At 42.9% G+C, this 27,967-nt stretch overlaps 1 protein-coding gene across 1 annotated transcript in view; it reads right to left on the minus strand.

The window, feature by feature from the left end:
* Positions 1-27,967, minus strand: part of TLL2 (tolloid like 2) — a 2,328,887-nt gene that overhangs the window by 1,188,531 nt on the left and 1,112,389 nt on the right. The window contains exon 6 of the mRNA XM_078643121.1: positions 12,406-12,584. Within this exon, the coding sequence (XP_078499247.1) occupies positions 12,406-12,584 (179 nt within the window). The remainder of the gene's footprint in view (positions 1-12,405; positions 12,585-27,967) is intronic.

The raw sequence follows: 27,967 nt of genomic DNA on the forward strand, positions 1-27,967 counted from the left end.
GGTGTTGTAATAAAAAGATAGTGAAAAAGTGACTATGAGAGAAAACAGGGATGAAAAAAAAGCTGGAAGAATAAGATAAAAAGACAGGAGTAGGGGTGAGGGCAAAAGTTTTAAAGTGGATTCAAGATCAGACAGCCTTTGTTTTCAACAGTGCCAGCAAAGGGCTCCTAGGAACATTTTGGGGATCCTGCATTTCTTTGTATATAGATTTAGCACTGTCTTTCAGCTCTAAATCAAAAGTCGATAATACTTTTCAAAGTTACCTTAAAAAATTACCTACCCTTGAATATTATGTAAATTCAGTGATCAGAGTTTTCATTAATCAGACGCTGAGGCAACATGGCAGTCCTGCCGTGAGCTCCGTCTGGACGCGGAGCCTTTTTAGGGCTCGGCTATAATGCGCTGAAAGCGCGTTCTCGCCGAGAACTATTGTCGGCGTCTCAGCAGTCTGAGACGCCGAAGGGAGACAAGACCTGGCCGCGCGCAGCGTTTTTCCATAGGATAACGTTGTGCGCGCGGCCAGGTCTGGTCTCCACGGCATTCTAGGGCTGACCGGATCGCGTTGCGCACCTCTCTGGAATGCAGGGGGAGTCTGCAGAGAGGCACGCGGTGCCTGCAGTTTACATTCTGTGTTATATCCTTGTTCGATATCTGTCCACTCCAGTGCATATTTCTTCTTTGTCCAACACTACGTCCATACCATGGGCTAGACTTAATAAATTAAGGCTTGTACCCCTGAGTGGCATGAGGCCACGTTGGTTGATCAGTATTTTGAGTCCGGCTGTGCCCCTTTTGAACGTTGCTTTTTCAGCCACTTTTAGCAGTTTATCTGACAGAAGGGTCCTGTGTGCAGCGTTACGGTTTCCCTTTATTAGAGTTGTGATCATTTTCCTCCTTATTCATGAAGGAATCACTGTTATTTACATTACCCCCCCCCCACACACACACACACACACACACACACTCTTTTCAGCCAAGGCGATGCACACGACAACAGCATGGCAGCTACTTTTATTACAGAGACTCATGCATACTGGCAACAGCTCAGGACCTTTAGCCCGATCTGGTGTGGCTACTTTTAGCGCAAGCTATAATTTCCTCTCTAGCTTGCTGTGTATGCTTTGGTCCAACAACCCAAACATCCGTCTCCAGAGTTAAGGCCTCCAGCATGCTCGTTTCCGTTCTGATGCTTCTCACCAGAACGAGCCTTTCTGCTGTTTGTGTGCATTCGGCTACAGCTTTCTTTCCCCTGAGGCGGAAACGAGGGGCGATCTTCTCTTTCCCTCCTTTGATAATCAGAGTACTTGATTTTTGCTGACATTATTTTAAAAAGTGTAAATATTTTACCCGGTGCAATTTTAATCTCGTGGCAATACGACCTTTGAAGGTGAGATTCACACCGCCTCCAGGGTCTCCCTCACTACATTGCTTACCGGTCGCAGCCAAATTGAGGTGCTGACGCCGGTACGCAGAGAATAGCCGCCGCCATATTACGGGAAGGCAGAGTAGCGGTCCAGCTCTTGGACGACTCCCGCCCTCCCGCATTACTTAAGGGCTGATTCTCCAGTCTGCTTGCAGACTACAGCTTTCTTTCCCCTGAGGCGGAAGCCGGGGGCGATCTTCTCTTTCCCTCCTTTGATAATCAGAGTACTTGATTTTTGCTGACATTATTTTAAAAAGTGTAAATATTTTACCCGGTGCAATTTTAATCTCGTGGCAATACGACCTTTGAAGGTGAGATTCACGTCGCCCCCAGGGTCTCCCTCACTACATTGCTTACCGGCGCAGCCGAATTGAGGTGCTGACGCCGGTACGCAGAGAATAGCCGCCGCCATATTACGGGAAGGCAGGGTAGCGGTCCAGCTCTTGGACAACTCCCACCCTCCTCGCTATGTATAAAAATCAACTGACTCCCCGTCCGCGCCTGTCCCGGGCCCAGGGCCAGTCTCCCTGCCCATTTTATCAACACGGGCTCTATCAGCTGGACCAGAGAGCAGCTTGTACAATTAAGTTCTGGCACCTTCTCACCGCTTGCTCGTTGCCCTCCGAGTTTTCTGGAGGGTCGCACTTTTAATTGCCCACACTGTGGTCTGACTATTCCTCCTTGGGGTGTACGTGTTCTTCCATCTGCCACCTCAATCAACCGCACACGTTCCCCATTAATACTGAGGGCAGGATTGATCAACTGTCGCTCGCTTCCCCGCCATGCTAGCGAAATCTGGACTTTACTTGTCTCTCATGGATGGGATATACTGTTCCTCACAGAATCTTGGATAAAAGATACCTCTAATCCGGACATCCATTTAGCCACCCCCCCTGACTATCTTTTCATGGGTATTAACCGAGAAGGAAAAACGGGAGGTGGCCTTGCCATCATTTTGAAATCTCATTTGCGACTGACTATAAAAAACGTAAGAATATTGGGCTGATTGAAGCCATGTATTTCACCATTTCAGACTCAGCTGCTGTCTTTTTGACCGGCATTCTAGTGTATAATCCCCCCAGTGCTTCAGCCCCCTCATTAACGCAGCTTGTACATCTTATAGCGGACCTGTCCCTTAAACACCCGCACTTCATAGTACTAGGCGATTTCAACCTGCACGTTGAAGATCCCTCGTGCTCCCAGGCTACTCAACTATTAGACACCCTGCAGAGCCTGAGGTTGTCTCAATTGATCCAGGGCCCGACGCATATTGCGGGCCATACTCTAGATTTAATTTTTTCAAACCTCCCTGGTACAATAGTTCACCCTTCTCTTCCCCTTACCTGGTCCGACCATTACCTTCTCCCGTTCGATATCATGTTCCCGCCTGTACCGAGCCCGGTGGAACATGGTAGGGATTACAGGAGAAAATGGCATAAATTCAACTGCACTGCTTTAAAGCCTGTTTTCTCGTACCCCATGGATCCACTTACCGATGACATTGATGCAAGTGTTGCCCAGTTCAACTCAGCCTTATTATCTGCCATTGAGGCCACTGCCCCTTTACTGCCAATCTCCTCTGCAAGATCTCGCCCTTCCGCCCCGTGGTTTTCTCCAGTCTTGCGTGAGGAAAAAAGCGGTTGTAAAAAATTAGAACGCAGCTGGCGACTCTTCTATGATCCAGAAGCAAAAAGTATTTACAAAGCTTCTTTAAAGAATTTTATCAAACTAAAAAAGTCCACAATGAGAGAATTTTTTGCCTTACAAATTAAAAACGCAGAGAATTCTGCAAAAACTCTTTTTAATATTGTAAAAGACTTTGTCAAACCTCCCGCTATGACACCCCAGAACCTCTTTAGCCAGACCTTTTGTAATGGTTTGTCTGATTACTTCCAAGACAAAATTGAGAAAATCACTTCCTCCTTCCCATCTGCCCTAACATCTGTACTATCCCCTCTTACTGTTAAGAACAAGGATTATACCTCACCATCATTGGTAGCTTTTAAGGATCTCACTACTGAGTCTGCACTTAAATTGCTCACTCAGTGCAAATCTGGTTCCCCTTTAGACACGGTCCCGCCCAAGGTCATGGGTAGCCTAGCTCCCCTTCTGATCGAACCTCTCATTTCTATCTGGAACTCCTCACTACCTTTGGGCTAATTTCCACCGGCTTGGAAGGAGGCCATGCTAGTTCCCATCTTGAAGAAGATGGTTGCGGACCCGGCGCAATTTTGTAACTACCGCCCTATCTCCCTCCTTCCTAAACCAGCGAAGAGACCAATTCTTTACTACACGATTCCCAGTCGGGTTTCAGAACTGGTTTCAGTACTGAGACGGCGCTCCTGGAGGTCTCTGAGACCATTCGAGAGTGTGTGGGTAGGGGCGAGGAGGCCATGTTGGTCCTCCTCGACCTATCCGCCGCTTTCGATACGGTGTCCCATAAGATATTATTGGATTGCTTAGAGCAGATTGGATTGGGTGGTCCCGCTTTGTCGTGGATCAGCTCCTTTCTTAAAGGACGAACGCAAAGGGTACTCCTTAGACCATTTCAATCTGAGAGTAAGCCCCTTGTCTGTGGAGTTCCGCAGGGCTCTGCGTTGAGCCCATTGTTTTTCAATGTCTATTTGGCCCCTCTGGCTAGGGTGGTTGAGTCGTTGGGGGTCAGAGTGATCTCTTATGCTGATGAAACACAGCTAATGTTTTCTTTCAGAGATCACTCTGACTCCAGCTTCGCCAGCTTTCGACACTGTCTTGGCGAAATATGCTCCTGGATGACTGCTAACCATCTTAGGCTCAACACCGATTAGACGGAGGTCTTGTTTTTTAATCAAAAAATCTCAATACCTCCTACTTTGTGGTGGCCGACTGTGCTCAATCCCCCTCCTATTCCTGTTCAAACTGTTCGCAATTTGGGCTTTCAGTTTGACGATGCCCTCTCGTGTAAAACCCAAATAAACAAGGTTACTGCAGCCTGTTTTTGGAAACTACGCATGATGAGAAAGATTTTACCATTTCTGCCCGTGGATGCCCGCAGAACGGTTACTCACGCCCTAATAACATCTCACTTGGACTATGGCAACAGTCTCTACGCTGGGGCCCCTCTGTATCAAATTGAACGACTACAGATCGTTCAGAACGCGGCAGCGAGGCTGATTGGCAATATCCCCTACCGTCAGTTGGTTGCATCCTACCGCAAAGAGCTACACTGGCTCCCTATCTCCAGTCGTATCCAGTTTAAGATGCTGACTCTGGCCTTTCGTGCCCTTAATGGGTCAGGACCAGGATACTTACGAAAGAGACTTGTACTCTCCCAATCTGTCAGATCCCTATGGTCTAACAATCTACGTCGTATTATAGTTCCTTGGTTCTGTCGCTCCAGAATGGGCGGCAGAGCTTTTACAGTTATGACGGCCAAACTCTGGAACACCCTTCCTCTAGACCTTAGGTTCACTCCGTCTGAATCACTTTTTCGCAGCCGACTGAAGACCTGGTTATTCCCCTCTGCATAAGTATGCCTTTCCTTTCTAGAGTGCAGTCTACAGCACCGGGACACCCCCACCGGGGGTAGCCGTGCGCTTTACAAGCTTCAAAAATAAATAATAATAATAATAATAATTTGGTAATTCCCATCTCTGACCACTCTATGGAATTTCTTTAAAATTTCTTTTTGTCTCCTGCAATCCACAGTGATTTCATATCCCCGTTAATGAAAGTCATCCCAGGGAGATCATGCGTGTGGCAGATGGTTCTGTCATCTGCATAAGATCATGTCTGCCGCAAATTTATAAGCACATGTGTGTATGGCATTTTGCATAAGAACGGATAATTAAGGCACTATTGCATCCGTTTTAAACCTACAAAAAGTAGCTGTTTCACTCCCATGCACACACAGACACCACCACTGCCATACACACACGGACACCACCACTGCCATGCACACACGGACACCACCACTGCCATGCACACACAGACACCACCACTGCCATACACACACGGACACCACCACTGCCATACACACACGGACACCACCACTGCCATGCACACACGGACACCACCACTACCATGCACACACAGATACCACCACTCCCATGCACACACGGACACCACCACTGCCATGCACACACGGACACCATCACTGCCATACACACACGGATACCAACACTGGCATACACACACGGATACCACCACTGCCATGCACACACAGACACCACCACTGCCGTGCACACACGGACACCACCACTGCCATGCACACACGGACACCACCACTCCCATTCACAGACACGGACACCACCCGTGCTTAATTTGTAAAACAAAAAGTGCCAGGGCTTTAATTTGTAAAAAATTAAGTGAAAGGGCACTCGTCAGGAGGCTACTGTAGTTAGCCATACACATTACGCGACTTTGAGCTATTGGCATTGTAAATGACAATGACTTTTATTTATGTTTTGTTTTTTAAAACATAAATAAAAGACCTTGTCATTTACAATGTCAAGACCTTAAACTCGCGTTCATTTACAATGCTAATAGCTCTAACTTTTGCAATGCCGAGACCGTTGCATTGTAAATGCTTGTTTTCACAGGGTGCCTCTTTGAAGTGGAGCTTCCAAACTCCGACTGCTGTCCAGTAATCATGAGGCGGCGGTGAGTTTCTGTGCCGCTTCATTACTTCCACAACATTGTTTGGAGCCTGGGACCCGCGGCAGTGTTTTCTCCTTCAATGAAACGTGAGCGTCCGCCATTTTAAGTCGCAGCGCTCGCATTCTGTTTCTCTCCTCAGCTGGGCCACCTTTATACTATTGAAATGCCAATGAGTGCTTCCTGTGTCTTTTTCACATCTGGAATATGAGTTGTTCATAAACTCTTCTTTGCTTTTACACTCTTTGCTCATATGAGTTGAAAGCTGTGGTTGTGACTTTTCTTCAATATGTCACTCCTTTCAATTGTTTGAATTAATGCGGATTATGCATATTACAGAGTGCTTCTACTTCACTGTTGAACACTGAATGATCCTTTTCTCCTTTCTAGCTTGGAAGGTGAATTGCATTACATTTCTGCAGACAGTGGTAATTTTCTTCCATGGCGGCTCCTCTTCACATTGGGGTGAATATTAATAGGACACTTTATTCCTCTACAGTGACTAACGTATTTTCCTTCTGCCCCTCTGTTTATTTCTAATCTTTTTGCCTACTCATGAATGGTTATTGCTCCTGCCCTCTTCTCCTTTGGAGTATGGGCTGGATTTGTCCTTCGCTACTTACTACTCATCATTCTCTTCAGAAATTCAAGATGGCCAGTGATCCGCCCGGCACCTCTAAACCATCATCTTCAGGTGCAAAGCCAAAATGACACAAAAATGATCCGTCTTCTCCCATTTTCTCCTCAAAAAATCCTGTTCTTGACTCTATGCTAGATGAGGTACACTGTCTTCAACCTTTTATGTCCGCTACCAATGAAAAGTTACAACAAATAGACCGCTGGACTGTCATGGAGGGAAAGGTGTTGGAGCTTGAGCACCGTGTGGGAGACCTTCAAGATCTTTCTACAAAAATTTGTCTGCTAGAGCAAGAGATCCACAAACTTAAACTCCACACTGAAGACCTTGAAAATTGAAACTGTAGGAACAACCTTCGCCTTTATGGTCTCCCGTAAAATATTGAAGGCCTTGATATGTTATCCTTCTTGAAGAAATTCTTCCTGGATCTCTTAGACCTTCAATCCTCCTCACCTCTTAACATACAGCAGGCACACCGTTTGGGTTGTCTTCCCCCTTAACTCAAATAAGCCACCTAGTATCATAATGCTCTTCCTGGATATTACTGAACCTATGCATGTTCTGAAAGCTGTTAAACTTAAACAACGTCTCATTTGGTTGGGACATAATATCTTCATTTCACAGGATATCTCCAATGCAACGAATGCCCGTCGTAAAGAATTTCTGGCTCTTCGCCCCAGATGAGACACTTGAACATTCAATATGGCACTCTCCATCCTTGCCTTTGCAAAATTACTCATGAAGGAAGCTCACGTTCTTTCGATGATCCTGATGAACTGAAACTCTTTCTAAACAGCATTTCTTCTCGTAACATGGAAACTAATGCTTAAAATGGTTTTATTTTACTTTCTCTGTTAATTGGTTGATTTTGCTCTTATAAATATATATATATCTTTTCTCTATTACTCGTTCTTCTTTCCTATTTCTCTAGAGTTCATCTTTTATTCTTCTTATGTTTTATATTACTTAAAGTATTCTCATTCCTTCGCTCTCATCCTTCATTCTTTATTTTCTACTATTTGTTATTTCTTTATTTCTTAAGAAGCTTTTCATTGTCTATTCACTCTTACCACCATCCTTGTTTTCGGCATTACTATGCTTCTCTCATATCTGTTGCTTGTTTCTCTTCAGGTCTGGATTATTTTCCTTGATATGTTTATTTACTCTTTTTCTATCTGTCCCTCATTCTCCTCTCTCTCTCTTCCCCTATCTTTTTGTTTCTTTGTTTTTTCTCTTCAAGGTGTTTTCTTATCATTATCTTTCTTTTTATATGAGTGTTTTTCTTTATCTCTATTTTTCCCCTTATTCAATACTTTCTGTTTTCATTTGTTTAACAATTGATAAATGTTGTCTCTCTTTTTTTTTATTGGTCCTGGAGCTTATTGTTCCCGTCCCCATATGTTCCCCCTCACCCTTCAACATGTTTAACATTGTTTTGTGGAATGCACATGGTCTAGGTAACCCTGTCAAACATCAAAAGGTATTGTCTCATTTATCCAAACTTAATGCTCATGTTGCTTTTTTACAGGAGACTCATTGTAATGGTGTGGAATCTCTTAAGCTCAAACGTCAATGGATTAATCATATTGTTTTCTCTCCTGCTGTTGATCGCCATGGTGGTGTATTTTATTTCATAAATCAATTAATGCATTAATATTATCAACTGAATGGGACTCCAATGGGCCATGGGCTTTGGTTGATGCTATTATATGTAAAATACAAGTTACTCTCTTCAACATTTATGGTCCTGTCAAACCCGACCCACAATTTTGCATTATATTAAATTGAAATTATCCTCTATCTCTAACCCCAATATAATCGTTGGTGGTGATTTTAACAATTGGTTAGGCCCTTTCTCTGATAGAAAATCTAGATGCAAATTTAAACCCGATAAGACCCACAAATCATTTCATTCTGCCATCGCCTCTCGACATTTTTATGATGTATGGAAAACATGTAATCCAGATACTTGTGAATTTACTTTCTTTTCACCTGTTCACAATACTATGTCCTGTATTGATTATATTCTGGTTGCTAAATCATTGCTCCCTTGTATCCATTCCTCTGAAATTGGTTCTACCTTTATTTCTGACCATGCCACTATTCTGCCTCTTTTCATATGTCCCTCAACACTTGCAAACAAGGCCGTTGGCGTTTTAACAATCACCTGCTCTCACACCAGACCTTCATTTCAGAAGCAACCTCCTTTATTAACGAATTTGTTCAACTTAACCAGTCTTCGTAAACCTCAGTTCATAACAACTGGGATGCTTTTAAAGCTCATTTAGAGCCTTTACTATTGCTTATTCTGCAAGGAAAAAGAAATTACTCAATGCTGAATATCATGAAACTCTGCAAAAGATTAAGACCCTGGAACACAATTGCGTTTCCTCTAAATCCTCCTCCACTCTGCAAGAATTGATTAAAGCCAAATCTACCTTGAATAGTATTGCCACTGTTAATGCTTGTAACATTCTCCTTAAGATTAAATCTAAATTTCATGAAAGCCAAACTAAGCAAGGGAAAATGTTAGCTAACTATTTAAAAATCAAATCAGAACGTCAAAATATTGGACCTAACCATTCAGAAACAACCAACAAACTTCTTTACCTCCGATTCAGATATTGTAGATACATTTCAATCCTATTATTAACTTTTATATACAGAAGACTCCTTCTGGAAAAGATTTTGAGACTTTTTTCCTAGGTATCCGTAAACCCTTATCCCTTTCTGACACTTTTTTACCTCTTGAAAATGATATCTCCCATCAGGAGATTACCGATGCTCTTAAATATTTAAAAAAGGCCAAAGCCCCAGGAATGAATGGTTTCTCAATTGAACTACTTTCAACTTTTTCCACAAGTTTGCCCCAAAATTATTAGTCCTTTTTTGATCATTTCTCTCCAACTCTAGAGCATGCTTTTCTTTTTTAGAAACCCTTATTGTTGTCATTCCCTAACTGGATAAAGAGTTTCGACCCATTTCACTGACTAATTCTGATTGTAAAATGTTTGCAAACCTTTTAGCTCAGAGAAGATCATCCCACACCTCATAAAACCAGATCAAGCTGGCTTTATTAAAGGGTGACTTGCTTCTGTCAATGCTAGAAGGTTTTTAAATATTCTTGCCCTTGGAAAAAGTACTCTTCCCCTTTAGCTGCCCTTTCACTCAATGCTGAGAAAGGTTTTGACGGCATAAATTGGCAATATATGCTCTATACTCTTAACTGGTTTGGTTTCGGTCAAACGTTTATTTCTTATATCAAATTGTTATATACTGCTCCACCTGCTTGTGTGTTTGTCAACTGTCTTTTTTGTTCATACTTTCACTTACAAAGAGGCACCCATCAGGGCTGGATCCCTTTCCAATTACCTTTTCTCCTTTGTTTAGAACCATTTCTTGAACGTGTTAGACATAACCCTGATATTACTGGTTTTAAACTTAACTCTCATGAAAATAAACTTTCTGCTAATGCAGATGATATTTTGATTTACATGTCCGATCCCTGCAACTCCCTTCCCCATTTTGAACAAGAGATTGCTATATTTTCAAATCTTTCTGGATACAAACTTAATTTTTCCAAAACTAAGATTTTACCTCCTAAATTCATCCTGTTACCGATACATGTTTGATATAACTAACTTCACTTGGTGCCCCCAAAAGATTAAATACTTAGGAACATGATTTTCCTCAAATATTCCTGATACCGTAGCCCATAATTTTTCTGCCTTAAAACTCAAGCTCACCAATTTAATATCTTCTTGGTCCCCATTATTTTTATCCTGGTGGGGCAGGTTTGGCACGATTAAAATGATGATTGTACCTCAGGCCCTTTTCAGACTCTCAATGTTACCTTTTAAAATTCCTAATTACTATTTTTCTCAGATTATTTCTTTCTGTACCAAATTTCTATGGAATCACAAAAGTACTCGTATTGCTCTATCTAAATTAATTTGTCCAAAATCAGAGGGCGGTGTCCGTTTTCCTGGTTTTAAATGATATCACACTGCTTATTTGATCTGTCAATTTTCTGCCATGTCTAAAGACTATCAAGATTCTTCTATGCCAACATGGGTTGCTGTTGAACGCTCATTGTTACATGACTTTTCTTTTCAAGATATTGTGTGCATGTCCAATTGTACTTTCATTTCCAAATACCCTATCCTACAATATTCTCACCATTTATTACATACTCTTTTTACCCAAGGATTTGATTCCTATCAATCCTTTTTATCCTCTTCTATATGGTTTAATATCTATATTAAATTTTGCCACAAATCTTTTTACTACAAACACTGGAAGGAGAAGGGTATTTCTTATGTACATCAGTTGATAGTTAACAACTCGATTATACCCTTTCACCAATTACAAGAGAAATGTAACCTTCCTGACTCTTATATTCATCAATATAATACATTATCCCCGGTTCTCCAAACCTTTTTGCTAAATTTTAGCCCCAACTCTGCTCCTATTTCACTTATCCCTGCGACACCCTTATTTCAAGTTCCCTTTGACCCCACTCCCAGTGCCTCTTTCTTATATATTAAACTCTATCCTCTCCTATCATTACTCGGAGTAAATCACCTATCGAATTACTTTGGGAACAAGAGTTATCTCAATCGCTTTCTGCTCATCCATAGGACCGAACGTGGTAAAAGATTTTCAAAACCTTTAAAGTTGCCGATATCACACAATCCCTATATTTCATTTATAACAGAGTTGTAGTTACTCCCCTCTTTTTACACAAAATTGATCACTCTATTTCTCCCTTATGTTGGTCCTATCTCTCTTTTGAAGGCTCGTTGATGCACTTACTTTATTATTGCCCCAAGGTATATGACTTTTAGAAAGCTATATGGTTGAAATGTTTATTGATTTTTTCTTGTAATGTTCCATTTGCTATTCACAATATCTTTTTGGGTACTATATCTGCTGAATTTGACCACCTCCCCATCAAAACTATTTTATTTGACGATTTTATTGCTCTCGCCTTTAAAGTTATATTAACATGTTGGAAAGATAACTCTAAAATATCCTTTTTGCTATGGTGGCATTTGATTTGTGATGAACATAGAATTGCTTCTGTTTCTCATTCCTCTATTTTTCTAAAGATTAAATCTGATTTATTATGGTTGCCTTTTACTACATTTCTATCCTCACACTCATCCTTCTCATAACACTCATTTTTTACTCTATTCATTTGCCCCTTCTTTCTCCTATCTCTCCTTCCCCCTCTTCTTTGTTTCCCTTTTGCCTGCTCCTATTCTTCCCTCTTTGTCTCTATACAACAAAACACATGAACACATTTTTTTTCTTATGGAACACATTCTTTTATGTTGATGTATTTCTTCAACTTTATTACTTATTTCCTCCTTACAATATTTCTTTTTATCATGATATTTGCCAGTTATTAGGTATTATCCTTGTTCCAAAAGATTTTATCGATTTTTTATTTCTTACATCTCTTTCCAGATATGTACTGCTTTCATTCGGTGTTTATTCTCTCAATAAAAATTATTTTAACAAAAAGAGTTTTCAATAATCGTTTTACTCTGAAATTTTCAAAACGCACTGCAAGCGCTTGGCATCAGATTTTCTAGTTTGCAGTAGAAACGAAAACATGATTTGGCAAACTCCTGTTATAATACCTTGTGAATTCCTTCTGTATTGGCACAATACGTATTCATGAAGCATTGAGTACAAAGCTTACCTTGTTGTATATTCTCTCTCACTATTGAGACATGCTCATCTCGGTCTGGGCGTGTATGTTCATGCCAAAATCCCACCACATGGCCCAGCTCATGGACTACAATTCCAAACTTATCACAATTTTTGCCAATTGATATGGCTTGAGGACCTCCACCGCGACGGCCAACAAATGAGCAGCAACTGAAAGAAATACAATAACATGATCAGATTTTTGTAGATATGAACTAAAATAAAAAGACACAGTTTCAAATATGTTGCATCAGCAATAATGTGTATATCTAGACATATGAAATATATATTCACAGAAAAAAATCAAATGCTACAGTTCGCTCTGGTGATAAAATGTTACTGTATGTTAAAACACAACCTTGAGTGTCACCTGTTCTATGATGGAAATATATAGGTACGGTACTCTTTGCTGACAACCCTTTACTACTTTCTAAGTCCCCTTGGGGGCTACAACAATGGCTAAATTACTTTAATATCTTCTGTGTTGAGCGGGGCTAGAGCTAGGGACCACGTTTATTTTATTTCGCACTGCAAATCCATTTCCATTTCATAACTTTATTTCGATTTCACAAAGAAATCATAAAAGTATACATCAATATAAAAACACCAACTACAATAAAACCATGGTACATATTTACATAATTCTGATTTTCATAAACATTCAATAACGGTTTCTAATCACAAGAGCTGATCTAATAAAACTCAGTACAGCATTACAGATGTTTGCAGTTGACAAAGATAATAAGTGTTCATATCCTTCTTTATAATAGCACGATCCAAAGGATAATAGTAATGGTCTAATAAAAATATTTCTTGGGACCTTATACAAAGTGCAAAAAAGAATAAGATGCAAGGTGTTTTGCGAAACCTTATTATTACAGGGGCAACAAGGTAACTTCTCACTCCACCCCCCCTGCTTTGGAAAGGCAAAAAGGAAGTGTAGAGTACCAAGGCGAAACCTTGTCAAATAGAAACGCCATTGCGTATTCATAATATATGATAGATAAAAGGGTCGCACTAGTTTGCCCTGAACACGTAATACATATTCACTGTTCCTTAAGGAACCCAAACTAGAACTATAGGCGTTTTTGATGGTTAACTTAGCATCCTTATTAATCATGCCAGGATTTGTAAACATGTTTCCTAGCCCAATTTTATTAAGGGTATCTCTGACATAGCGAAGCCATGGAATTTCCCTATAGTACTCAAGTTTAAGGCAGTCTTGTAGGATATCTTTTGTCAGTTTCAGTTCCTCAGACTGCCAAACCTTAGACCACACTACTAATGGCGCTACTTTTATAATGTCACTTGCAAACTCAATACCAACCTCCCCATGACAAAAAAATATTTGATGTGCTTGATGGGACAGATAGGAGACGTTTTATAAATTTATTCTCCATAATCTGTAGCTTTTCACAATTTTGTGACCCCCAGACACCAGCACCATAGGTCATAGCAGAGACACATTTAGCCTTATACAAAGTTATTATTTCAGCTATACGTCGTTGTCCTAATTTACTAGCAAAGCGAAAAAGAGCTTCAATTGATTGTGTAACCTTTTGAACCCGGGCTACTATCAGAGGTTCCCAGTTCAATTTTTTATTAAAAAGGTTTCCCAGGTAATTGAAGTTGTCAACTTTCTCTATATTTGAGTCCCTCACCATGTACTTGCGGTTTTTAACACTTTTCGGACCACAAGTCATGGCAAAAGATTTAGTAAAATTGACCCCAAGATCTAAGTTACCCATAAACATGTCAAAGGCATTCAGGCACGTCTGCATGCTATTGGGAGTAAGGGTCATTAGGACAGTGTCATCTGCATATGACAACATTAGAATTCTTTTGCCATTTATCTGAGGGAAATCAGCACCAGTTTCTAACAAAAAACTTTCTAGTCCGTTCGTGTAAACCAGAAATAAAAAGGGGGCTAAAATACATCCCTGGCAGACACCTCCAGTAGATAATATAGGTCTAGTTTTCTCTCCCCCAGGGCCATATCTAATTCTCACCGTTGTGGCAGCGTGAAGCCTGCGGAGCAGAGTAACCAAAGGCTCCTCAAACCCCATAGACTCCATCATCCGCCACAATTTACCCCTACATACCGTATCGAAAGCACTGGACAAGTCCATGAATGCCAAATGGATAGAACTATTCTTGGCACCCATGTACTTGCCCATAATCAGTGCTAAGTTTAAACACTGCTCAGTGGTTCCTTTCCCTCTTCTAAAACCATATTGGGATCTACAATAACCCCCGCTGACACTGCCCATGTTTCAAGGCGAGCCAATATCACCCTACCCTTTAACTTACATGACGCGTCTATTAATGATATTGGCCTATAGCAGCGTGGGTCAGACTTATCACCCTCTTTAGAAATAGGTACCACAACCGCCTCTTTCCATGAGGTCGGAATGGACCCCAGGATTATTGCCTTAAAAACATTCAAAAGTAATGGGGACCAGACCTCCAAATTATGTTTGAAAAGATCCAAGGGTACTGCATCAGGGCCTGGGGCCTTTAAGGCAGCCCCCTTGGTCAAGGCCAACTTTACCTCTGAAAGCATTAATGAATCACTAAATGATTTTGCTGATTCTATATTAAAATTATAATCACCCTCACCCGTGGTAGCAATCAACAATATCTCATTTGGGTTAAAAAATTTACTGTAGTGAGCTACCCAGGAGTCTTCAGGTATATGCACTCGAATAGTATTATCTTCCCCTGATTTAAAAAAAGGCCTATTTATATTCTCCCAAAAGAGCCTATTATCCCTTAGATCAACCGCTTTTTCCAAATCTTCCCATGCCTTGGTCCTTAGATCATTTTTTCTCTTAATCAGTACCTCCCTATATCTTTTCCTAGCAGATCTAACCAGACCTCCATCACGTGGGTCTTGGCATAATGCCTTTGTTAAATGTGTTTGAGCAGAAGAACATTCTGCGTCAAACCATTTAGACCCACGATCTTGTTTCTTCCCCCCTGTCTTTACAAGGTGTGAAGCAACATTTCCCAATAACAATTCAAAATTCTCAATTATGTGGTCTGGATCTGATATAGTTGTCAGACAAATTTCTATTTTATCCTGATTTTCCTTAAAAACATCCGCTTCAATTTGCCTCACATTTACTTTGTACCACCTTAAAGTAACACCCTGGTTTTGGCTATATACTATCGGTTGTTGCACAAACTGGTTCTTCTCGAGAGCCAGGTTAAAACTCAAAGTTAGGGGGTTATGGTCACTAGCTGGGTTCGCCTCAATTCTAAAATCTTTCAGAAAATGAGAGTGACCCCTAGACACCATGGCAAAATCAATTACACTCATTCTGCCCCCTGTACCTTGAAAAGTGGGTATATTCAATGCACCAGAAAAGCTAGACGTATCCAAGATGCATAAATCATTATTCATGACAATACTATTTAGAGCCTCCCCTTGTTTTGAATGGGTAAAATGAGCCATAGGTTGGTCAGTTAAATCCATCAGACCGCACACCCTAGATCCGCTAAACTTGCATAACTCACAGTTAAAATCACCTAACCATATAATTAGAAGAGGGAAGACCCTGTTTGTCACCTTAACAATCTCTTCCTGTAGGTTATCAATAACTACGGTTACATGGGGATCAAATATATTGTAGTACCAATTTACAAGAAGAAGGGTTACCGGAAATAAGTCCTTAATCATAAGTAATTGGTACCAAGGTGATTCCACCACTCGGGTCACATGTCTTAGGTTATTTTTTACAGAGATAGCTGTCATAAGCCCACCCTTAGCTCTCCCTGCTTGCGATGGTATTGCACAAACATTAAACATTTGAAATCCATCCAAACTCTGATCCACAGTACTCCATGTCTCCTGGAAGCAGGCAATGTCAAAAGATTCAATATAATTTAACCAGACAGGATCCTCTAACCTTCGTCCAAGGCCGGCTATATTCCAAGAAATTAAACGGAAACATCTAGCCTCCACCCGATTGCCTTCATTTCCCTGTAGTGATTTCTCTATTGGATGAGCAAGCTCACACCCATCTACCCTATTTTCTCTGCAATTTGTTACCACATCAACATCGGGAGTATTTATATCTCTAAATGTGCAAGGGTTGTCTCCACACCACTGATCTAAGTCAGAATTAAGATTTAGTTTATACATGGATCCCGTATTCCCTTGAATAACATTTTCTCCATTTTTGCCATAAACAAAAGAATCATTATATTGTTCACAGCAGTTTTGGAGTAGATCACTAACCCAAGGGTCCTCCACAGCATTTATGTTATTATTAGTTATTGTCTTCACATCATCCCACAGGGTAGAATCATGGTGGGACACTGGCGCAGGCATAACACCCTCAACCAAAGAAGAAAATGTAAACATTTTGTCCCGAGCTGGGATTTTTTGTTGGGAGGTTAGTTTCAGTCAGTCATTTAAATCCATAGGGGTTAACGGATCAAACATATTTGATAAAGGAATATTCCAAAGATCCTTAGGATTTGAAGGGAAGTGGTTATTTGAACTAGGGTACATATTAGGGTGATTTTGCGGAGGGAAAAAATTTGCATTTCTGTTAAAATGGGTGGGAATAAACTGGTTCATAAATTGTTTCCGATGATAGGGAAAATCCAAACCATGTCTCATCCAAGGTGTAATCGAGGAGAACATCATGGTTTCCGGGTAAAAGTATGTCAAATTTCGGGTTGACACTCCTCCATTACTATTACCCGGGAACCAGTCACTAATATAAGTGACCACCCTATGATCCCGAAAGTTGACAATAATCAGGTCACCCTCTATATCTTTAGGGCGTATGCCCACCCAAAAACACTTTCTAACTGAGACAATGTCACCATTCAAGTGTAAAGGTAGTGGTCTATTCAAACGTAGCCAGTGAATGACTTTGTTTTTTAAGCTAGTGTTTGATTCCACATTTCCCTCTGGGACAACAGGAACGCCTGTTAAAATAACAACAAAATTAGATGAGTCCGGGGGCAAATCTACTGTGTTTTTATAATTAGATTTACCTCTATTAAAGGAGTTTGTTTGGGTAGAAGGTAATCTATTGGTGTGCAGTGGCTTCAAAACCACTGGACGAGACTTTTCTTTACTTGTGGATTTCCTAACTGTTGAAGCTGATGTGCCTGCTGAAGTGATAGAATTTTTAATCGCAGGCACATTATTCGGTATCAAAATAGAAGTGTGTTGCCTACATTGATTGCTTTCAGATTGTTTATTTATAATTTTATTTTCAGTTAGAATAGCTGGGGTAACCGCTCCTCTGCTCCCTTGTCTTATTTGATTTTCACGCGGTCTACTTGATTTAGTAGTAGATTGGGGATCAAGCAGCGTGACTATCTCAGTTTGGATCTTCAGTGGTGGAGGTAAGATGTTACTAATAGAATGGGGAACAGCATCCAAAGGTAAGGGGGTATTGAGATCTATAAGGTTATTTGATGTGGCCGTGGGCAAGTTACTTTTACCCTCCTCAGCTAAATCTAAGTCTTCCAATAAAAGTTGGTTTTCTTGGAAAATTAAAGGAATGTTATCAGTGTTAAATAATTCCGCATCAGCCTCAACATACGTACTATCGAGTACCGAAGTGCTTACAACAACCTTCTCATGATTAAGAGGGGCCTGTCTCTTAAGGAACTCAATTGAGAGGCGACGCTCGGCCCTCCTTTCAGCTAGAGCTAACTCTCTATCAATATCTTTAGTGGCTCTAGTAAAAAATGTATCAAGGGGGCCGAGGATGGATGCACTCACACAATTAGGTAGAGAATTGGGAATCGGGCTAGACATTCTTGAATAATAATACAGTAATAAATAATGTCTAAAAGAAAAGGGTTGCTAAACAGGCGGTGGGCAAGTTAAGTCAGCCTATAAATAATTAAAATAGAAATAAAACACTATTTCACGAATAACAATTTGAAGAGCTCAGGGGTAGATAGGAGTACAAGCCTAATAATAATAAATAAATAAACTAAAACAAAGCTTATCAGAGGGGGGGCCCAGCCCAGCCTCTTCCGGCCCCGGACGGCCACAGACGGTCCCGCCCTTGTCCCGGGCTTCTCCCGGTCGCTCCCGGTCGCTCCCGCGCTGCGGGACACGGCTGTTACAGATATACAGTCAAGGTAAGAGGGGGGAGGAGCCTGCAGGGAGAGCGTCCCAGGTGGTGGCAATTGGGGGTTGCGGCGCTCCTAGGACTTGTAGTCCTGCGCCGCAACACGCTTGCAGCCCTGCACAGTCAAACTCCTTCAGACAAATCCCAGCGTTAGAGGGCTGACTCCTCGGCCAGCACAGGCAGCCCCACACGAAGCGGGACCCGCGCAGCGGGTTCCGCGAGCAGTTGGCAGAGAACGGGGTTAAAATCAGCAGAACAAGGTCCCAGCTTGAGGATAAAACAACTTGAGGTAATCCAGCGATGAACCAGCGGAGACGGCTTTAACCGTGAGGATTGCGGGGAGGAGCCTGCAGGGAGAGCGTCCCTGGTGGTGGCAATTGGGGGTTGCGGCGCTCCTGGGACTTGTAGTCCTGCGCCGCAACACGCTCGCAGCCCTGCACAGTCAAACTCCTTCAGACAAATCCCAGCGTTAGAGGGCTGACTCCTCGGCCAGCACAGGCAGCCCCACACGAAGTGGGACCCGCGCAGCGGGTTCCGCGAGCAGTTGGCAGAGAACAGGGAGAAGGGTTTGGCAGAGAACGGGGTTAAAATCAGCAGAACAAGGTCCCAGCTTGAGGATAAAACAACTTGAGGTAATCAAAAGAATAAATAAGAAAATCATAAGAGGTTGCATGTGGGCAATAACTCATTTGACAAGGTGTCATATTTCAGTTATTTACTTACAGCAAATTAATTCCCCAACTCCAAAAAAACACACTATACTAACCCACGACACAGTGAGCATAGCCACGATCCAACAACAAGCAATGTCCAAGAGGGTGGCACCAGCTCTTGAGATATATATTATAAAGTCCCTAGGGGCAGCTTTGTATGGCTCAGAAATATAAGGCTATGAACACCAAAAAGCTGACAATGGTCGAACATAAGTTCATTAGATCTCTACTGAAACTTCCAGTTAGCTCAGCCATGATCCCAATGTGGGTGTATCCCAGAAAACAGAGTGTGGACTTCTGACCTACTGGTATTGTTTGTGGACTTCCCCAGCTCTTGAGCCATATCGAGTGGGCCTTAGTGATAATGTCTAATGTGTAAAACAGTGAAAATTAGTCTAAAGTCTCCGGCATCTCCAATTAAAATATTGTGGCTTACCTGTCTTAAAGCATTATTGAGTACACTGGGTTTGGAGAAATGTTGATCTTCCCTCACAGAGAAGTGCACAACATCGAAAACAGCCCTAAAAAACATGAACTGGGAGTATGTCGCTGTTCATACTGTGATTAAGTGTAGATGAATTTTAACAATGGAATTCAAAGATGTCAAACCATGTCCCCGGTATGAGCCTACAATTGATGAAAATACTTCCTCTCTTGACGTACATTGTACATCAATCAATCAATCACGTGTTTGTAGAGCGCGACTACTCACCCATGAGGTTCCCAAGGTGCTGGGAAAGAGGGGAGGTGCAGGTTCCAGTCCATCAAGGAAGAGATCTGTCAAAGAGCCTCGTTTTGAGGTTTTTCATGCCGGATTGGGAGTGATGTCGTCTATCTGAGGTGGATAGGTAGGGTGTTCCAGGCTCTGGCAGCGAGGAAGGAGAAGGAGCGGCCTCCCGATCTGGACTTCCTGGTGTTGGGGACCACGGCATAGGAGAGCTGGGCTGATGGTAGGGTCTTTTGGGGTGGGTGGAATTCGAGTCGGCTGTTCAGGTATTCATGTCCGGTGTTGTGGAGGGCTTTGTATGCCTGGGTGAGAGTCTTGAAGGTGATACTGGCCTCGATGGGGAGCCAGAGGAGTGTCCACAGGTGTTGTATGATGTGGCACTGTCTTGGCAGGTTGAGGACCAGTCTTGCAGCGGTGTTCTGGATGTTTTGTAGCTTGCGGCTGAGGTTTTTGTTTATTCCAGTGTAGTGTGCGTTGCCGTAGTCAAGTCTGCTGGTGATGAGGGCGTGAGTGACGGTCTTTCTGTGCTAGAGGGGGATCCATTTGAAAGTCCTGCATAGAAGCTGGAGGGTGTGAAAGCAGGAGGATGCGACAGAGTTGATCTGATGGTCCATTTTGAATTTGGAATCCAGGATGATTCCGAGGTTGCATGCTTGGTCCTTGGGAGAGGGCAGGTTTCCGAGGGCAGGGCCGTCGCAGGCCGCATGGGACCAGCCTGCACGTTTAGTTTGTGGAGGAGCGGCGTGTCAAACCCCAAGCCTCTCCCGACACTCAGCGTCACCACTGCCGTGTTGTCTCAATGGGCCCCCGACTCAGGCACGCTCTCCTCCGCCAGCTCCTGCTTGCTGCTGTCACACTGGGCCCCAGCAACGCTCCTTCGCTGTCAAATCTGCTCACCCGCTCAGGGCGCCTGTGCTCTCCAATCTCCTGTATGCTTGGGCCTCTGTGCACTGCCTCTCTAAACTGCCCCAAGCGCTGGTCTGATGTCTTCTGCCCACACAATGCGGCCGTAGTGAGCTTACCAATGGCCGGGGCCCCGTGGGACGCCGCCGCAGTCCCGCTTAGTGTCCACCACTGCCTTGCTCCGATTGGGTGCCGCACCCACGTTCACTCCATCAGTCCCTTGGCTCCCTTGCTGTTGTGCTGTTGTGTGCCTTCGGGTCCCAGTGCAGGTACGGCTAGGCCACAAAGCTGCGCCCTCTATTTTGGCCTCGTCTGGTTGGCCGCACACTTTTCGGGGCGCTCCGTTTGGGGGATTGCTGCGCTCCTCTCACGCCACCGGAACCACCCACCGCTCTCTAGTTAGTCGTTGTGAGGCGCCGCCACCGAATCCACCTTGCTGTGGCAGCTCCCCAGCCGGCGTCAGCACGGCTAGGCCTCAAGCAGGGGCCTCGATTTTCATGCAGCGCCACTGGGTCGGCCTCGCAACCGCCCAGCGCTTTCACAGTGGGGGAGCGGCTCTCGCTTCATTTCTTGATGCCGCAGCTTCCCCACACACTGTGCCACAAAATGCTGCGTGTACTTTGGGGCTATGTCTGTAAGAGATCCAGGGGTGAAAGGCCGCGGCAGGGAGCCTCTGCTGCCACGTTTGTTCAGGTCGCCACCTTAGCCATGCCCACAATGAGATGTTTTAAGGTGTTGCATGATATGTGTAGGGGCGACACAGGAGTGGTAACTCGGGTGGGAGAAGAAGCTCCACCAGAGGATGCCCCAGCGCATTATAAGGCAACACATTTAGGGCTCCATACTATGGTGTGGCTGCAAAATTAGCACAAAGTTACAGAGAAAGAGGGAGAATTGGCTTTCCCTCATTATGGGTCATTTCGGATGGAGGTGCTATACCAGCTGAGAGGAGTGATGTCTTCTCTGAAGCCTCCACCTAGACCAACGCAATTTGAGGCACTAGATGCATGAATGAGAGCAGCAATGGTGAAAAGAAGAGAAGCTTCACAGGGAAGAATGAAGAAAGCAATGAAGGCCTATCAGGATGCTAGGTGGGATGCAAAATTGAAGAGGTGGAGAGTAGACACCATAGAGGGAGAACGCTTATATCCATTCAGGTTACTAAAAAGAGGGTCTGAAGGACGGAGTAAGGCAGAGCAGGACAGTGATACAGATGACAGCTTTCTAGAGAGATTGTTAGCAGAACATCCTCCACCTAGTGATTCCTGGTCGGAGTTGGAGGGAACGCAGCAGCCTGGGGAACCCTTAGGGGTAGGTTGAACAGGTTCAGAAGATCAGACAACAGGTGTAAGAGGGAGTATGGCAGTGGGAATAAGAATTCCAGGGGGGTCTGGAGGGCCAGGATGGCCAGGATATGCAGATCCTGAGAACAGTGGAAGTGCATGTGCCATGCAGTTACCAGACTCTCTTAATGTACCAGTTACGATTGGACCTGTGGTTTCGAACTATAACCCAAGTGAAAGTCAACAGCAACAGACCAGAGAAGGGGAAGAGACTATGTCAGGAGGTAGTCTTACAATGACTGGAAAAGGTATGGCTCAGAGGCCAGTGGAAGCTAGCACTACATTGCCAGCCACTGCTGATCCATCAAGGATGGACAGTGGGTCAGAACGAAGATAAACAGGAGCTTTGGCAAATTCTATGTCAGACCTTAGTATGTGGGTTCCACCAGTGAGGGAGTCAATGATGTCAAAAGAAGAACTATAGAAAATGAGATGAGAGGCACCTTGAGTACTATTTGAGTCACAGGGTGTGTGTGAGTGAAATCATTGGAAAAGTCGAAGTTGTAAGAGGGAAAGTCGTCCAGCATTGAGAATAGAGGAGGGCGCAGTGCCAAGGAGAGCTCAAAGCTGTGGCAAGGAAGAATCAGGAAGTGAGAGGGATCAGAGATTCATACAAGTGGCAATGAAAGCACCATTGTTAGATGTGGTGAGATTGAAAGTTGAAATAGATGAAGTGATAGAAGGGAATCTGCTCCTGGACAGGATTGAAACATGATCCGAGCAAGTTGTTATTCGTAGCTAAGGATGTCCCTAAAAAGGCAAAGCGAGCCCATGAAGCACTGGTACAGTTGGCAAAGCGGTATGAGATGGATTAAACCAAAACAAAAATGATGCAAGGGAGCTGTAGATTGAATTATACTGATCAAGATTTAGAGGAAAAACGAACGACAGGATTAAAAGCACAAATTAGAGATTTGGTCATAGCAATACGACCATTGAAAGTATTAGATAAATGGGAAGAAAGGTGGTCGAAAAAGAAAAGTGCCAAGAAAGTTGTAGGAGATACTCCGCCTCTGGGTACAGTGCTGGGGGCAGCAGGAAATTTCCCTTAAAAAGAAGTACAGAATAGAGGTTATGTACATGTGCCATAGAGCAGGGGTGATTTGGCAGTATTTTCTAATGATTTTCCTCGGCTGAGAGAAAAACCTGCCAATTGGTATAAATAGATTGATCGGTTTGTTAAGATGTCAAAGGTGTTATGGATTGATTTGAATACCTTGTTTGATATAGTGGTTTTTGGTGATCTATGGATGGCTTGTAAGGTTGCCGTCAATTGGCCTGCTGCAGATCCAGCTAGAGATCCAGTTACTAATGGTCCTTCAGCTGAGGTGCTGAAGAAATATGAACAAATGATTACATGGTTGCAGTCTAAAGTGGCCCCGCAGACTGTCGATTGGCTTAAAATTGATCGAACTAATCAGGATCCTAAAGAATCAGTACATGATTATTATGAGAGACTTTTAGTGGCATTTAAACAACATAGTAGACTAGGCACTGTTAGCCAAAAGTTATGGGAGAGTTTGTTTCTAAATTTGTATTAGGGGTGAGATCTGATATCAGTTTGATGTTTCAGCACCACTTGATATGATGGCAGAATAAATCTGTCAATGAAATTTAGCGATATGCAAAATATTGCAGTGGACAGTTAGAGGCAGCACAAAAGAATACAAAGTTAATGTTGGTGCAGTTGAGAAATGCTGAACGGCCAGATTGGGTGCAAGGGGTTGGAGGAGCGATAGTTCAAGGACAAGGAAGTGGTAGGGGAATGATCCAGAAAACGGTATCTCAACCTGGACAGGGTAGAGGAAGTGGTACAGATGTTGGTATGGGAGCTGAGTGGGTGGCAAATCAAAAACGTGTGACAACTTGTCACTATTGTCACAAAATTGGGCATTGGAAGCGCGAGTGTAGATTGAATCCTGCAAATCAATTGCAATATGAGGAAAAGGGACAATGTCAGAAGAGGTGAATACTGTGACCTAGATCCATGTATGGAGGTAGTTGTGAGTCTCAAATGCAGATACCACAACCTCCAAGAATACTCATGAGTAATCAGACATATCGTCAGATGCCTTACTTTGAGATAAAAGACAGGTTAGATAAAATACAAGACCCTCATGAGTATCAGAGGGGGGCAGAGAAAGTGCACTTTGGGTGCAGCCTTGGAAGTGGATCAGAGTGGACCGTTTGTAGATGCAAAGGTGAATGGACATCCTGTTACCTTTTTGTTAGATACTGGAGCAGCGCGCTTCACAGTATGCACAGAAGTAGTCCCAGATTTAACCTTGTCAGGAAAGTTGATCCAAGTGGTGGGAGTAACTAATTTGAAAATGACAAATCCATTGACAAATGAACTACCCATGAGAATAGGACCATTTCAGGATAACCACCAATTGGTGGTGTGTGATTCCAGCCCAGTCTGTTTATTGGGACGAGACCTTTTGTGCAAATTAAATTGTACCATATCCTGCACTCCGAGGGGTGTGGAGTTGCAAACCTATGAGGACGATGCTGATTTTAAAATGGCCAATATGGGTTTGTGTGAGGGGTTGTTCGTGGTTCTCACAATCGAGAACTTGCATTATGACTTGAAAGATTCAGTTTCTCCAAAGGTAAGGGATTTCACGGGTGAGGAGATAGGATTGATTTAAGGTTTGGAACCTGTGAAGATACATGCCAAATTCCCACAAATCCCTCAGTATAAATTGATTCCAGAAACACTAGCTGGAATACAACCTGTAATCGAGTCTATGATTTCACAAGGCATTTTGAAGGAGATAAGAGGACAACCTTGTAATTCACCTATAATGGGACTACAGAAGCCTAGAGACAAGTACAGAATAGTGCAGGATTTGCGCAGGGTCAATGAAATAGTGATCCCATGTTGTCCTGTGGTGCATAATCCAGCTGTTATACTATTTCAAATACATGTGAAGCCGAATGGTCCACAGTCATCGATTTGTGCCAGGCATTTTTCTCCATACCATTGCATGAAGATAGCCAATATATTTTTGCATTTAGGATGGACGACTGTGTGGTAACATGGTGTAGGGTCCCTCAAGGGTATACAGAAAGTCCCTCTATCTTTAGCCAGTGTTTGAAAAAGAATCTTGAATGGTTGGTGATGCCCCAAAATTCAGGCCTAGTACAGTATATAGACAACATTTTGGTCGCATCAGAGACCGAAGATACTTGCAGGATCGATAAAGTGGCTATACTCAATCATTTGGCAGAGAGTGGACACAAGGTGTCCCCAAATAGGCTTCAGTATTGTCAAACAAAAGTGCAGTATCTGGGTCATCGAATTGAAAAGGGAAAACGAAGGGTGTCACCAGATCGCATAGAGATGATTCTGCAAATGGGAACTCCGAAAACACAAAAAGAAGTCTGCATGTTTTTGGGAATGGTCGGCTATTGTCGACAGTGGTTCCCAAACTTTTCCTTGCAAGCAAAGCCACTTTTGGGGTTGAATCGAAAGGACATTAGTGATCCGGTACCATGGGACAACGACTGCTTGAATGCCAGATTACAATAAAGCGTTTTCGCTCTTCTGATTTGAGAGAGAAGGATGTGCATTAGCGGTCCTTGTACAGACACATGGGGGTGCCCGTAGACCAGCGGCTTACTTTTCAGCTACATTAGATCCCATAGCTTCTGCATTGCCCTGATGTCACTGCAACAGGTGTAATCATTGAGAGATGTGAAAGCATAGTAATGGGTCACCCACTTATTCTGTATGTGCCACATTCACTGGAATTGTTAATGACAAGAACAAAGACACAACATCTGACAAACAACAGGCTTACAAAGTATGAACAAGTCATATTGGCTTCTGAAAATGTTAGTCTAAAGCGCTGTACTACTTTGAACCCTGCTACATTGTTGCCTCTTCCACAAGAGGAAGGAGAAGATTGTGAAGAGCATGACTGTCTGGATGTTACTGAACTATCTACCAAAGCCAGAGCTGACATTGTTGATGAACCATTGCCTGATTCGGAGTTGATCCTTTTTGTTGACAGCTCATGCCTAAGAGACAATGAAGGGTGTTTGAGAGCAGCTTTTGCTGTATGTACCATTTTAGGGGTCGTCAAAGCTGCCTGTTTGAATAGAGTAAGTAAGTAAGTAATTCTTTATTGTTGGTTAATTAAAACCATTACAATATATACAATTCCACAATATTTAAAATTAACTTTCAAACTATGTAAAAGAGAGAAAAAGTATGAATTCTAAGTGGCCAAGAGGCTGTCGTGAGTTTCAGTAAACTTATTCAGAACACAAATTGTCTTTGGAAACAGGGTTCTTAGGTCAAGATGAAGGTCGGGCCTATGACGATAGGCCTCGTTTTTCCACGAAACTGACCAGGAATTTAACTGATCTGCAAATCAGTTGTGGATCCGCAGTGCATAAGATTTGGATTATCGCAGTCCAGCAGGTGCGTACTCCTTGGTCATTGAGCTTGTCCTTTAGCTAATGCCGCCGACCTTGATACATAGCTGGACAGATGCAAACTATATGAATAATATCTTGTTTGCCTGCCCCACAAAGGTCGCATTCCGTTGTTTCTTGTGGTTTCCATTTTGGTTGATCAAATCTTGTCGGGAGATTGCCCAGCCTTAATTGGAGAAATTTACATTTGATAAAAAATGAGAAAGCAATGTCTAAATAAGCTGCTGGTATGGGCTTTATGTATGATTTGATGGTCATCCAGGCTTGGGTCCGGGCGCTGAAGGTTATTTTATCATTGAGGAACGAGTGTTTCTTGGCGATCCTCACGACCACTTGTTTGAACGAAGAAACTGGCAGTTTTGTTTCCCCACAATGGTCCCAGCTCGGTTGTATCTAATGAGAGTTTTAGGTACTTTGCGTGCTCGGAGCTCGGGCTTGTGTGGATTGCTTCCCACAATGCCCCATTTATTTTGTTCTCCTTGTTCCTCCAAACGTTGTACCAGAATTTGATGGCCTCATATTTTTTCAGTAGTACTTGAGATTGTAATCCAAATTCAAGTCTTACTTGCGCTGGTGAGGAGCTGTTCGGTAGGGAAAAGACCCGTTTATAGACTTTAGTTTGTATTTTGTCTATGAGAGTAGCGCTTTTCCCATGATGTAATACACTCCCATATGCTATTGTGGGTAACAGTTTTGCTTTCATTGCGGTTAGCAAGGGGGAGACAAGAGGACCTTTTAGCTCTGTTGCCAAACTAGTGAAAGCGTGCAGTAAGGTGGACCCTTTTTTTTCCATGTCCTTAAAATGCACTTGGAAGTTGAGGCGGTTGTCTAAATGTACCCCCAGGTACTTATAGCTATTTACCACTTCCAGTTGATCATTGTTTATTCGGAAGTATGGTGAAGTTTTGCGTCATCGCGTTATGAGCATTACCTTTGTTTTCCTGATGTTTATGGTTAACAAGTTCTTTTTTGTATAATCGGACATGTCATGCAGTAGGCGTTGGAGGCCAATTTTTGTCTGGCTCAGCAGTACCACATCGTCCGCGTACGATAAGTGCGTTACACGGAGGCTACCTAACCGGGGAGGATGTGCGTTGACCTTGTCCAAGCTTTCTGCCAGATCACCCATAAATAGATTAAATAGATGTGGGGCCAAAACGCAGCCTTGCTTTAGACCGTCGGCAGTGTTGATCTTCCGGGTTAAGCGGTGCCCATTGTCGATTTTTACCTGCATCCAGGTGTCAGTGTACAGGTTAATGATGGGCAGGAGAATTAAGTCCGGTAGGCCCTGCATTTGGCTGTTGACGCGGTC

The sequence above is a fragment of the Lissotriton helveticus genome, chromosome 5_1, assembly GCF_964261635.1.
Source record: "Lissotriton helveticus chromosome 5_1, aLisHel1.1, whole genome shotgun sequence".
Lineage (NCBI taxonomy): Eukaryota > Metazoa > Chordata > Amphibia > Caudata > Salamandridae > Lissotriton > Lissotriton helveticus.